The 14220-nt window shown below is 43.7% G+C and overlaps 1 protein-coding gene across 3 annotated transcripts in view; it reads left to right on the forward strand.

The window, feature by feature from the left end:
- Nucleotides 1-155: 155 nt before the first annotated feature.
- SATB1 (SATB homeobox 1) overlaps nt 156-14220 on the forward strand; it is an 80457-nt gene continuing 66392 nt past the window's right edge. Inside the window, exons 1-5 of one of the 3 annotated variants that reach the window (XM_040263462.1) lie at nt 156-309; nt 3760-3994; nt 7676-7852; nt 8601-8727; nt 9488-9611. In XM_040263462.1, coding sequence (XP_040119396.1) covers nt 3784-3994; nt 7676-7852; nt 8601-8727; nt 9488-9611 — 639 coding nt within the window. In that variant the 5' untranslated portion in view covers nt 156-309; nt 3760-3783. Of the gene's footprint in view, nt 310-462; nt 1033-3759; nt 3995-7675; nt 7853-8600; nt 8728-9487; nt 9612-14220 lie in introns of those variants that run through there. The other 2 variants (XM_040263471.1, XM_040263451.1) reach the window with 2 other exon arrangements.

A 14220-nucleotide genomic window follows, 5' to 3' on the forward strand; every position in this document is an offset into this window, starting at 1 on the left:
CCCCCCCCGCGCCCCGGGGCCATTGTGGGGCCGGGTGTTTACCTCGGACTCCGGCTGAGCGAGGGCTCCGCGACTTTCGGGGGGCGGCGGGGGCGCCCTCCGGCCCCCTCTCCCGGCTCCGCAGACGCTCGCGGCCCCGCGTCCATGGGCCGCGGGGGGGTCCTCGGGGCGCTCGTCCGCGAGGGCCGGCTCCAAAGTGGCGCCCCAGTGCCTTGCCGGGGCTTCCTGCGCGCCGTGCGGCCCCCGGCGCCCCCGGCCCCTCGCTAGATGCCCCGCGCGGGGCCCAAGGCTGCGGGAAGAAAGTTGCAGGTCGGTTACTCTCCGGCGCGGTTCTCGGGGAGCGGGCGGGGGGAGGCGAGCCGGCCCCCCAGCCGCGCGCGCGGGGCGGCAGGAGGAGGGGGCCACGGGCCACGGCCGGGCGGACTTTCGGCCGGCGCCCCGGAGAGCCCCGGCGGGCGGGGGGCGCTTCTGCAGACCTCGGCCGCCGAGGTTTGTTTGGGTTTGGTTTTTTTTTTTTTTTTTTCTTTTTCTTTTTAAGAGAATCCCCGGTGCCCACCTCGCCTCCCCAGCACCGCGGCCGCGTACTGCTCCGCACGGGTTTGGCTTTGTTTTTACGATTTCCCCCAACGAATCACTTGTCAGATCAATTCTGTTTTCCCCCTCCTCCCTCCTTCCCGCTCTCCCCTCCTCCCCCACCGAAAACCCCGTTCTCCGAGGTTAGACATTTTACACACCGTATATGCTGTCTGTCCAGCTGTGATCCCCCCCCCCCAACCCCTCTCTCCCATGGCTGCTCTTCCCGACGCTCGTCTGCCTTCACCCCGCTTCGGGGGCCGAGGGTAAAGGAAGAGAAAATAATACAGTTTCAGGGGAAGTCGCCTTCAGGTCTGCTGCTGCTTTTTTTTTTTTTTTTTAATTAAAAAAAAAAAAAGGACATAGAAAACATCATTCTTGAACTTCTCTTCGAGAACCCGGGCTGCAAAGGAAATCTCCTTTGTTTTTGTTATTTATGTGCTGTCAAGTTTTGAAGTGGTGAGTTTCAGGTCGGCTTCGCTCATTTCACTCAGTAAAACTGCGGCGTTTCTGTTTCTAGATAGTACTTTGCTTCTTTGTCTCTTTAAAAGGTCACAGTGAAAGCTTGGCCTGGATCGTGCCGGCCATATGGAACGGATAAGGGCACAGTCTCTTAAAATGTGATTATGGGGTTGTGTGGGGGCGAAGGAGGCGATTCAGCAGGGAACTCGTTGAAAAGGCTCCCACACTGCAAAAAAAATAGGTTCTTGAAACCGGAATTTCGTGCTTTGCTCTTTCTTTTTAAAGGAAATAATTGCTGTGTCGAGTTCGCTGTTTTAATTCGTTAATGATCATATATGGACTTCGTTTATGGACAGGGAAGTGGGGTTTGGAGAAAGTAGCCTGCTTTCAATGTGCCAGCCAGACATCACAGTGAAATCGGTTTCTAAAATGTGTAACTCACAAGAAACTCTCCAGCCTGGCGTCTGTTGAGACCTTAGTTCCCATGCAGTCAGTCCAGCAGGCCCCGCGGAGGTTACTCTTTGCAAATCCAAACTCAGGTTTGGTGAACTTTAGCCTTGGGCATAGAGTTTAAATGAGTAAATTGGGTGTTTTATGTGCATGTAATTTTGCTTTATAATGTGAAGCTTTTTACAAGATGACTGAGTGTTTAATAGCTGCTTATAGGTGGGTATTCATTCGAAGGACAATTTTACATGACCTATATGATGTTTTGATTGTCAATACATTAACTAAATTATCATCTATCACTTCACAGTTGATACTGCTGTTAAGCCTCATGACTATTTAATACGTTTTGTAGCATTAACTTTGATGCTGTTGTCTACTCATCCTCTCTCTTTCTCTTTTTTTTTTTTTTTGGCTCTTAAATTGCCACACGGGTTAAGTATTTTCTTTTCAAATCGTATGTTTTAAAATTCATCTTCTGCTTGAGGGTAAGGCAGCCAATTTCAGGAAAAGTAGTTCTGTATTATAACCTACATGAAGCGTTATAAAGAGTGTTTTGAGTAAGTTAATAATCACCACTAATTTTGGCTTTAGACTACAGTTTAATGTAATGGAAAGAGTAATCTTGATAAAAAGTGGTTAAAAGAGGCACATTTATTGTTAATGAACCTCATAACCAAAAACAGATGGGACCTCGATCAACAGTAAACCTTTGGTCTCTGTGTGCCACCTTGGAGTACAAGGATAAATAGCCATTATTTCTCTAACTTTACAGTTCTTCAACTGGCATTCTTAAGGTTGCTTTTAAACTTACAGATTATCATTGCTTCCCCCTCCCCATCACCTCTTTCCTTAATTATAGTGGACACAGTAACGGTTAATCAGAGGGGAAAGCAATGCTTCCAGAAAGGCCCTGCTAAAAATTTAAGCTCGCTTTCAAATCTGTTATCAAAGTAGCTTCTTCATATTTTATATATATGCATATATATATGTGTGTGCAAGATATGTCAAATTACCAAACAGCTGGAGGAAAGTGATAATTATCATATTCTCTCTGTTTTTTCTGAGTATGATTCTCTTTCCCTTAGTATTGGTGAACTCAATACTTCAAGCACCATGAAAGTTCATAAAATAATCCTACTCACCTGTTCTTATCAGTGTTAGAACTATTGCAGAAGTGATTTTGATAATGTACTAACTGCTTTACTATAAACAGTATGAAAATTGATGTCCAAAGTATAATACAACTGAAAAAAATCATTATCTGTTCATTTTTTTCTGGAGTTAATTGAAATGTTGACTTCATTGCCTGCTGAGATTATTTTTGAACACTGGATATTTTGTTTTACCAAAATTAACAAGCTTTCTTTCAAAGCAAGTTTAGCACTTCACTCTAATGTGTATGTTACAAAATGTTTTCAAAATTTTGGTATTTACATTGTTAACAGCATTCTATTACAAAAGAATACCTAAATATTAACTCTAAGATAGATGAGTTGTAATACTTCAGTATCAGGGCTCTTTGAAGAAATCCTCCACTTGTACCCACTTGGTTAGGGATGGAATGATCCAATTGCTTGTTTGAGCCAAGACCTAACTGAATCTTTAAAACAGGTCATGTAACTCTTGATACTTTGGCAGTAGAAAACTTTTTCTACACATTAACCATAAAGCCAGTAGAGAGTTTAAAAAGCAGTTGTCTGCTGCCTTCTTTTGAGGTGGTATATATGCATATGAATCTATTTTTCCTTCATGAGAATTAAAATGTATAAAAAAATACAAAGACAACAGCTCTAACTAATCTCTTGGACTGATAAAATAATCTTTCCATCTTTGACTAAAGTGTCATTATTATGTTCTGTATGAAGTTTCTCATTTTTAAAAATTGGGACTACATAAATACAATTTGTTATTTTCCTTTTAGCTACACTTGTAGTAATTCTTGTTCTAAAAATAATCCCCCCCACCCCCCTGCACACACAGTTTTGCTGGTAGGTGACAAATTGTCTTTTTGTTCCTGTGTGTTGATACAGTTTCCACACTTCATTCTGTGAACTTGAATGGAAATTAATGCTGGGATCTGGGAAGTAGAGTGACCTCTGCACCATATGTCTGGTTGAGCAGTCGTACAAATACATTATATTTGTGGAGCGAAATACCCAGGGATAAAACATGTACATGCGTTACATATCCACAGAGAAGGAGGGGGCGTGTGGAGACCCCCACCCAACTGTAACATGTCGTCTTCTTAAATGTCGTCTTCTTAAATTCTCGCAGGTGATCTTTAGAGAGTAACTGAGTATGGATCATTTGAACGAGGCAACTCAGGGGAAAGACCATTCAGAAATGTCTAACAATGTGAGTGATCCGAAGGGTCCACCAGCCAAGATGGCCCGCCTGGAACAGAACGGGAGCCCGCTGGGGAGAGGAAGGCTTGGGAGCACAGGTGCGAAGATGCAGGGAGCGCCTTTGAAACACTCGGGCCATCTGATGAAAAGCAGCCTCAGGAAAGGTAAGCACTTCAAGCCGAATCCTGGAAAGCCGCAAGTCCTGGGTCCACCCAGCACCGCCTGGTGCGGGGGTGGGCAGGCAGAGCCTGGCTTTGTGTGCTCCCCTTGATTCTCTGTTCTGATCTGAAGTTGGTCACATCTCTGGTTGCAGCATCAGGCAGGTCTGGAAGGGGAGGCTTCGTGCTCCAGCAGAGCATCTCTCTGTACTGCAGACTGGAGTCTTGGGACGTTGTGGATGATAAAGACAGAATTAAGTCTAATGGTCTCAGTTATACAAGCCTTCCACTGATAAGGGGGTGTGGTAGAAGGGGGTGTGGAGGGGGCTACTGCTGAAACTAACCCTGCTTGAGCATGAGCCCTTTAAATTGTTTGAGGACGGACCTAGCTTTTTCAGGGTATTACTGGTTGTAAGGCAGTTTCACAGATAATGGAAGTCTTCTGTGATATGATGTAAACGTTTTGTGATTTTTTGTGTGTGGTTTGTTTTCTTAAGAGCAACTTCATTCCTTAGTAGCTAAAAACCTGATAATTCTGGTGTTTCCCTTTTGCTAGAATTGGGTGTTTTGGATAAAAGGGCAGATTTAAACAAGTTAATAAGGAGGGGCTATGCAGCGGTGTGACTCCTCTTTGCCAATTTTATGTCTCAGGGATGGAGTTTAACCACCCTGACTGCATTCAGCACTGTCGTTTCCGTAAATCAGTGTCTATCCTGGGCATAACATGTGGGCCTTAGAAGGTCTTTATTTCTCTCTGAATAACTGTGTATGGGATTCAGATTTTCCTTACATTTGCTAAAGCAAAGGATAAAAATGCCATCTTGTAACAACCAAGAATATTAAGTAGATAAAGTTAGCAGGCAGAGGAATTTCATTGTGTTTGATGCATAACATTTATCATACAATCATTTATTTTTTCCTTGGTTTGGCGAAAACAAAGAATATATTGATCCTGAAATGAACAGACACAGCAGTCCGTATTGTTAGATCTTTATCTATTAAAAATGGAAAAACAGCACTTCAGCAAATTCTTTGGCCTCTCCTCATGATTACCCTATTTATTGATTGTTTGCCAAGAATGTATGCATCTTAAGAAAGCCAGGGTAAGAGCATTAAAAATATAATTTATTATGGCTTTTCAAACAGAGTGCATTAATATTGTACTGCGAAGCACTGGGGCTCTATAAAAAAGACTTTCTGACGCCTGCAAACATATAAGTTCCATAAATTCCTAAATAGGAGATTTCAGCTGTCTCTGGTATTATGTGATATTTGCACAGCAAACTTTAATGCCAGGACAGTTTTAGACAAGGATTCTACAGACTTCACTGCTCCTTATGGCAGACGTGCTGTTTACACAGGCTCATAAACCTTCAGCAAAAGCTTCTAAGACTGCCTCCAGGTTTAAATCATGCGATATTTTTAGCAGTCAGCAGTGACCAGCGTACTCCCCTTTCCATACTGGAAGGTTATGAAGTTGCTGGAGTTGGAAGCCTCGCCAAACACTCACACAAACAATCGGTTCAGAGAAGGCTCCTGTGCAGCCTGGCTCGCAGTATCAAGAGGAGCGCGTGACAGTTTGCTGGGAGATTTAAGCAGTCAGATTGAAAATTAAAGTCTACGATTGTCACCTTGTCAGCAGCCACCGTAACGATCTTACAGGTCCCTCTAAAATCCAGAGCAACTCTCGTTTATTTCAACAGTTTAAAAAACCTTCAGTTATCTCCCAGGTCTGAGGAGCAGCAAAGAGCAGCCCAGGTCTGTATCATTCTATAAGAGGAAAAATCAATGCCTATGTTTTTTGTTGTGTTAGTAACCCAACTCTTTGAAGACCTCAGGATAGAGGGAGGAGAAACCAAAGTACAATAATTTCACTTCCTGCTCAAGTGCTGCTTTTTTTTTCCCCCAAGCATTGTATTTGTAGTGACATTTTAAAAATGCACTTTATTGTGGAAGATTCTCTGCTTGCTTGAAGCAACAAAATGCCTCCAGCCTTGTGTTAGTGGTGGTGGTGTTTTATCTTCTTTTTCTTGTGCAGCGTTTCTGCTTGACAGGTGCCAGATAGTGAGTGTGGTTGGGTTGAGAAAGCGCACCTCAAGGAAAGGGGTTGGAGGTTTTTTTGTTTGTTTGTTTAGGAGGTTTTGCCAGAGTACCTTCCAGCCAAGGAAGAAATCACCAGTTTGCATATTGCTCTTTCTGCCGTGGTCTCTCCCAGTCTCCTTCTGATCCCTGACGGGTTCTCTCTCTGGTATAAAAACAGCCGAATGAATGACAAGGATATTGGCAAGCTCTGCAGCTTGTTTTTCATGCCTAGCCTGTTGGGTCCCTCCAAATGAGTTTGTGAGCTTTTCTAAGTAAACCTAAAGGGGTTTATTTGTCAGAACCAGAATCTCTTGTGAACAGTTCACTGAAGCTGTGGTGTAGATGCCCATGTAGAAGACGGTGCCTGCTTTTCCTGCCGGCTTTGTTCAGCAGAAACAAGCAAATAGGGCGTTTTTAAAGGGCATCTCTGGTGTCAGGAGGAAACCCTGGGTTTTTAGCTCTGCTTTGCCGGCCCTGGACACCTTCAGAAGTTGGTTGGCTTCTGTGAATGTAGAGGACAGAGCTTAGAAAGGCATTGGCGTTCCAGGACTAACTGGGGGTCCCGGGTGCCCTGGCGCAGTAACCTTTGTCATCATTTATGCTCAGGATGGTGCCCTCCTGGCTGCGTGCCACAGTGCACTCCGCTGCATCTGCTTTTAACCCTTTTCCGTTTATCACTGGAAGTCTGACAGTGCGCTGTGTAAACACCTCGAGGACGACAGTGTTCTGTGATTTCTGTTTCTAGAAGCCTCTTTGCTGACAGTGGTGTGGTGTGGCCTGTGTTTATTAACCATCTGGCTCCCGAGTTATTACCTGGGATTACAGTGAACAGAGAGCACATCTCGTCTCTGCAGATTCCTGTATCTTGAGACACCCTGATGAGGACGGTTTCCTTTGCTCTCATCCTTACCCCATTTGCTAGAGCAGAGATGGTTCGTTTGAAAGACCTGTGGTTACCGTGATGTCCTTTTAGGCAGGTTAAGTGAGTAGCCAAAAAAGTGAACATTAGTCATCTGCAGTGTGCACATGTTGAAATCCTGTGTTATGAACTTCAGTTTGGTTGTGTTTCTTCTGTGGCCTCAACGTGAAGATCTTAAAGAAGGAGGCGAATGCTCGTAATTTTATAATCAAAGCTAATTTGTTTGGACACAGACAGGGAAAGCTGAACCCTAACAAAAGCATGTAGGAAGCCTGAAGATGGCTTCTTTCGAAGCTGAGCTGAGTGAATCACATTTGCACACCAGGTACCACTCGCAGCACATCAGACCAGACACTTGCTCCTCTCCTGTCAGCCTTATGATTTGATCAGAAAGGTAATTCTGCATTAATTGGTTTGGGGAAATGCTCTGTTAAAATTAGAGCCCACGTTACCTCAGGGCCAAGTTCATATTCTATTTCAACATTTCTCTTACAACTTAAAAAATAAAAATAAAAGAAGGTGTGTGTGTGTGTGTCTGTGTGCCTGGGTCTCTGTGCCAGTCTCACATTCTCTCGTGGTGGTGAAGATTTATTTTCATGGCTTCATTTTTTTCCCTCCCTCCTCCCCCAGACTGTGTTGCTGAAATTCGTTGGTTTGCGTCTCTTTTTCCTCCGTCCCCTTGATAGGAACCATGCTCCCGGTTTTCTGCGTGGTAGAACATTATGAAAATGCCATTGAATACGATTGCAAGGAGGAGCATGCAGAATTTGTGTTGGTGAGGAAGGACATGCTTTTCAACCAGCTGATAGAAATGGCCTTGCTGTCTCTGGGTTATTCACATAGCTCTGCTGCCCAGGCCAAAGGTAAATAATGCATCCATGGGGTTGGGGAAATTGCTTGGCATCCTTTGTTTACCTTGCAGAGAAAGCATCTGAATATTTTCATTCAAAGAACTGTAGCCCGTGTGTTATATGGGTTCCTTCTAGACTGTGGCTTTAAAAAATCAGCTTAATTCGGTTTGGTTTAGTTAACACGCATTTTGCTCATGTGGAATGTGGAGGTAGGGTTTTTTTTTTAAATTACTTCAGCTGAATCATTAGTAAGCTTATTGACCTTAATAATCTGCTCCACTGAGGACCCACAAGGAAGTGAGGAGCGTATCTGAGCAGATGGACTGTTGAGAGTCAATTTGCATTTATGACTGAATATCTAGTTCTGTTTCTTTTATTCTGTTTCTGATGGTTTTATGGGCTGTAAAGTATTTTTCAATGCTGATTCCCATTGCAATCGAGAATCTTATCTAAATCGTAAAGCCATTTAGAACTGGTTCAGCTATGTCTTATTAGAACTTCCTGTAAGTTAGGAAAATGTGGCCTCTGCCTAGGTTTTATTGATGGGGTTTTATTTCCAAAATAATAAACAGCCCCACCGTCATTTACATAATTTCACAGTTTGGAAAACTAAGCTGAGCATATTTTCATTGGCCTGCCTTTTGGAGGGAAGGGAATCATTCAGACAGAAGTAGCAGTATCACTTGTGGTGGGGGCTTGCACTGGATAGGTAACCTGAAGGGCCAGACCTGTGGTGACATGCGCTCTTTATCTGGAACAGGGCTGATCCAGGTCGGAAAGTGGAATCCGGTCCCACTGTCTTACGTGACAGACGCCCCCGACGCCACAGTAGCAGATATGCTTCAGGACGTGTATCATGTGGTCACATTGAAAATTCAGTTACACAGGTGAGTCAGGAAGGCAGTTCCAGGGCAGAACGCTCTATTCTCACCTGATCGTTTGAAACAAAGTGTCTCTGGCCAGCCTTTAGTTGTGACTTGCCCTGCCTTTCAGAGAGGCTAACCCCAATCGATTTTGTCACCTCCCCTTTCTCCTTTATCTTCCTAATCTGAGCCCATCGTTTAGAAGCAGTGTGCCCCCCAGACGCATCTACTTGGGCAGGTTATCAAAAGACGAGACTTTTTCTGTGTAATCCGTTAACCGATGCATTGCAAGAAGGCATTTTACATAAAGTTTACTTAAGAGAAAAATATTTTTGCATATCATGAACAGTGCCATCTGTGTACACTTTGTGAAAGAATGCCTTATTCACTATTGCCGAGCTCTTATTTATTTATATCATTTTTTTTAACCGTTTCAATTCGTACGAGCGGAGTCCTGAAGGGAAAACGGTTCCCACGTTCGTGTTTTCACAACGGCTCTTGAGAAGGCAGCACACCTTAAATTGTCTTCCCGAGCGCATCCGAGCAGGAAGGTAGAAGTAACGTGGAAAAATAGCCACCACAGGCAGCTGATGTATAATTCATGCATCGATACAGCAGATGTGTTGTATAAAGTAATTAACTAATCGGAACAATCAGGAGACCGAGAGCAATCTCCAGATGCATCTGTTTGATGCGCAAAATGAAATCTGTCTGTCTTAAAGGAATGTTCTGCAGCGGGATGCGGTCTTGTCATAATCCCCTTTCTAATCTGTGTCTCCAATAGTTGCCCCAAACTGGAAGACCTGCCTCCCGAGCAGTGGTCGCACACCACCGTGAGGAACGCGCTGAAGGACTTGCTGAAGGACATGAATCAGAGCTCCTTGGCGAAGGAGTGCCCCCTCTCCCAGGTACTGGGCATCACCGGTCCTAAATGGCAAGCCATTGCGGGCAGCCTCACTGGAGGAGTCGTGGGAAGCCATAGTCTAAAGCGACTGGTATCGGAAGCAAGAATCTCCCCAAAATGCAAAGTGACTTGACCACCGGTGGCTTTCAGAAGGGTGTGCGATTCATCCTGAACAGTGTGGGAAAGAAAGGGGAGGGAAGCCCACTCAGCAGAACTTTGCTCTAGCTCATGTGTACATCCCTCCTCTGAGTGCTCTGAGATTGGACGCTTTGTTGTCCTGAGGGCCCGTATTTGAGGGAATAAGGGTGGTGTACCTTCCTGGGACCCCTAGATGCCAGGAGGCACCTTGGAAGTGTTACTTTGCAGAACGTCACCATGCTACCCGAATAAAGGAAGAGAATAGCTTCTAGGCACTTTCTTCATTACCACACAAAGGAAAAAGAAGAAGAAGAAATAGAATTTAGAAAAAAAAATTACACAGAAAACAAATCTCTTCTCTCTAATTAAAGGTTAGATAGTTATTATTCATCTGGATTCTGTCACCAGTTTTATGCATTCGTTCAACCCCCCACACACGTGTTTTTTTCTTTAGTGGGGTCATATGTTTTACTCTGAGATGCCTGTCATACTGTCAGGGCTTTCTGAAATGAGACGGAGATTTATTATTATTGTATTTGAGTTTTTAGGATGAATTTTGGTAGAGGGGCGATAACTCTGGTGAGAGACTGCCTCAGTTTCTAGATGTAAAGCTGAGCATCACTTCTGATGCTGTGCAGTTGATTTTAAAAGAAAAGGGCACGATGAGCCTGCCCTTCGAGCTTGTGTGGTCCTGATGTCGCTGTGCCCTCATGCCGACTCTCTCCGGGGGCCCTCGCCTCTGAAGGTCACGCCACCAGAGAGTATACTTGAGATGCTGGTCTAACTAGGTTTTTACTAAATTTTTGCTAACGTTTTTCTTTCAACGCAAGGTTAGTATGTAAGCCTGAGTGCCAAGCCTCTCAGGTATTTGAACATGAACTGTGTGACTGCTGTAAATATTTCTGCAGTAGAGAATTGCTCCAAGTTTGTTTCCGACGTGATGGCCGTGAGGACACTTGGGTACCTTCGGAAGGAAGCTTGTGGGCGCCCGTGCTCTTCTTTCATGAAAGCTCCGTGCATTTCAGGCTTATTACATTACGGTCCATCAGCTTTACTTTGATATTTGTTAGCAATTATAGGAACGAAGCAAATGAATTAAGCTTATAATGAATGATGGCTTTTTATATTCTTTTAAAGTAAGTTGTAGCCACAGGTGAAATATTCTCTGGTGTTAAGTCCATTTCTTGAAAATCAAAGTCTCGTTGACACTTGAGCGGATCTCCTATTCTCCATCTCACTCTTGGAGTAGAGAGGATGTGAATTTATAACCATCGAGTAAAAATAATTTAATTAAACGCAGTTGCATCAATAGGATGATATAATGAAGCAGGTGACTCCTATCTCTGGGACTTTGGCTTTTGCAGACAACTCCAGATAATCTGCCAGTTTGGTCTCTAGGATTTGAAATTAGAAATGTCCTAGGAATAAAGGTTTTAACTCAGCATTAAAATAAGGATAAAGGCCCAGTATAGGAATCTCACGTATCTTCACGTTACGAAATGTCCCATTGATTTGGGAAGTGAATTCAGGCAAAGGTTCAAGGCATTTACTGTGAGCTGGAGAAGAGGATGCTAGCTTGAGTATTTATTGATACAGGTGGTGAGAACTAATGGTTACATGGTAGCAACATTCAGCCAATAAACCACCTCACTATAGCTTACAAATAAAATTGTGAGTTTACTTAATGTTATCATGGGTAATTAATTGAATAAAACAATTATAGCATTAAACAGAATGACAAAATAAAATTCAGGACTGGATTTTGGAGTCAGATGGGGATGAATTTCTGTAAAGAGGCCTCAAGTGGAACGTGTGGGCCTATATGGCTGGGGACCCCGCTGCCATCCTTCAGTGGCGAGACCAGGCTGTAATGCCAACATCAGTTGTAATTACAGTCTTCCTTTCTTTTGCAGAACAATTTGGAAAGAAAGATGTATGTCGTTCAGCAGTGGCAGCAAATATTTGAAATTAATATTATGATGAGAAAGGGCAGCCTGTGCTCTAAGTGAGGGAGTTATTTTCCGTTCAGCTGCAGCAGCTTCTGTTTCTTTCTCCAGAATGAATTTATGAGTCTGATACTCAGTTCGGAATGTTTTAATTATGGACTGCTCTCCATTTGCTTCTTCATTTTCTCTTGTGTCCGGAGCTATTAGTTAGAGGGAGCGCAGGCATCTGAGACCTCGGCCCCAAGTGCGCGCTGCACGGGGCGACGCTGCTGTTCTCACCTCCGCGGTGGGATGCGTAGGTGAAGGTGCCGCGCTGAAGGAGGCCTAGCAGAGAAGTGCCGCTTCACTCTTGTGCAGAAGGCGCCGAGCGGCAGCAGAGGCTCGCGCCTAAGACTTTCTCCCTCTCTATGGAGCTGTGACTCAGTCACGTGAGAGCTCTGAGCCTGTCAGGCAGCGCGCACATTGTGCTGTGTATTAACGCTTTGGTTCTGCTTGATACGGTTGAAGTCTTAGAAATGGCTGGTGGGTGCCTTAGCGATACACCGAGCGGCATGCCCACCCTGTGGCCAGTGGGTCCCGTTCCGGAGGAGAGATGGGCGGGGAGGCGAGGGCAGCCCGCAGTCTGCCCCAGCCCCCAGGAGGACCGTGCCACGCTCGACAAGGGCAAGCCCATTTGCACTCGGAATCTCAGAACCGGGATATGCTATCCTTCGCAGACTCCTCTTCAGAGCCAGTGTCCCTGGACATTAAAGTCGTCATGCTGGCTGGGGACTGACCCAGAAGTCCTTTCCCAGCGTTAAGTTTTAAAGTGTTGACTTTAAAGTGGACGCATAGGTTTGGCTGCAGTAATGTCTCAGATAATCTCTGCAAGGGTTTCTGGAGCTGTAGAAATTCCGAAAGTGTGCATGTGGTTTGATTCATAGCTCAGACCTTCGTTTCTGTGGCTGCTTTTTCTCATCTGCCCAGATAGATTGAGATCATTACGGTTTTGTACCACGTGATTATTTTTGTAAACTGTTCTCAGGTGTTAAGCCATCAGCGCAGAGCTCTGAGTTGGGGCATTTTGCTGTTACACTTGCTTTTTCAGTGGAGGTGCTTAGATAAGGTGGGTTTTGTATTCAGACCTGCAAGTAGGGAGGAGAGATTGAAGTCTGACTTGGGGGGACAAGAACGTTTAAGGTCATAGGAACTCAGAGACCATGTGTTTGGAAGGTATCAATAAATTGGGATTTGAAAAAGGTAAATATTTTGATTTACAACAAAACATTTCATCTTGATTTCAGTTTTCCCTGAAGTTTTGAAAATTGAACTTGACCACTAGGTAAATGTAGATACCTTTGATACAAGGATGGGTTCATTTTGTTAAAAGTATCATGAGGAGAAGTTGCCTTATTACTTCTGCCAGCCTAGTGTCTTCCTTCTAAAAATGTTAGGTCAGATATTCCTGGCCTCCATCTGATACGTGTGCCTTTTTACCACCCACTTCCACCGGGTACATGTGCCCACTTGGTTCATGCATGCACGTCACCGCTTTCATATTTTTTAAGGGGTTGGTTCTTTCTGTTTCTTTTCTCACCTGGGAAGGGTACCTCCAAGCCCGAGTTAAAGTGAGGACTGTCATTTTTGGTTTCAAGCAACAAAAGATACATAAAATGAATATAAATCTGAACATTCCATTTAGAAATAATATGGGGAAAAATGATTTTTTAGTTTTCCTTTTCCTGACAGTATCTAGGGATCCCGAATGCCTCAGACTTTTTATAAGGTACTGGAAAAATAAAGAAAGAAACCAACCACCCTGCCCTCCTGAAGCTTAGCGTTTATCCAGGTCCTCTCTCTGAAACGTGATACTCATTTCCATAGACATTAATAAACCCCTGTGTTCAGCTGATTTTCAGTCTGTATTATACAAAGCACCAATTTAGAAAAACTCTACTCATTAGGAGATATATATATATATATATAACTGCACTTTGTATTTTTTCATAATTTTTGAACCAGAATGATGTTTCTGAAAAAAAAATCAATAAGTATTAATAATCACATTGTCTCCAGAGAACATCCAGCATCAGTATTCATATATTGCATTTCACATGCACATCTAACCTATGAAATTTATTCACGTATTTATTCATTCAGAAGTATGTATCGACAGTCTGCTGTGTGACAGGCATTCTGTTTTCCTGTGGAGTAATAAGCTTAACCATCTTAGTAGTTCAAATAATGGTAACTTTCCTGTAGTATTTTTGCATCAAGAGCGTGCCTGTCACCGTAAGTGGTAGGTAGTTGTATATCCTCATTTTTAATTAAGGAACCTGAGGCATGGGATTTTAAGTGAGCCCCATGGTTATGGAACGGGTGAAGTGTGGGGGTGGCAATTGATCCCCAGACCTGTGAGCTTAATTAGCTATCCTTGGGTGGATGGATAGATGGATGGAGAGAAGGGAAGGAAGGAAGGAGAGAAAAAGACGTTAAAAAGTCTTTCTCCAGTTAATTTGATGTTTTATAAAAGAACTTACATTTCTCTGA

This window comes from Oryx dammah, unplaced genomic scaffold (assembly GCF_014754425.2).
Source record: "Oryx dammah isolate SB20612 unplaced genomic scaffold, SCBI_Odam_1.1 HiC_scaffold_2, whole genome shotgun sequence".
NCBI lineage: Eukaryota > Metazoa > Chordata > Mammalia > Artiodactyla > Bovidae > Oryx > Oryx dammah.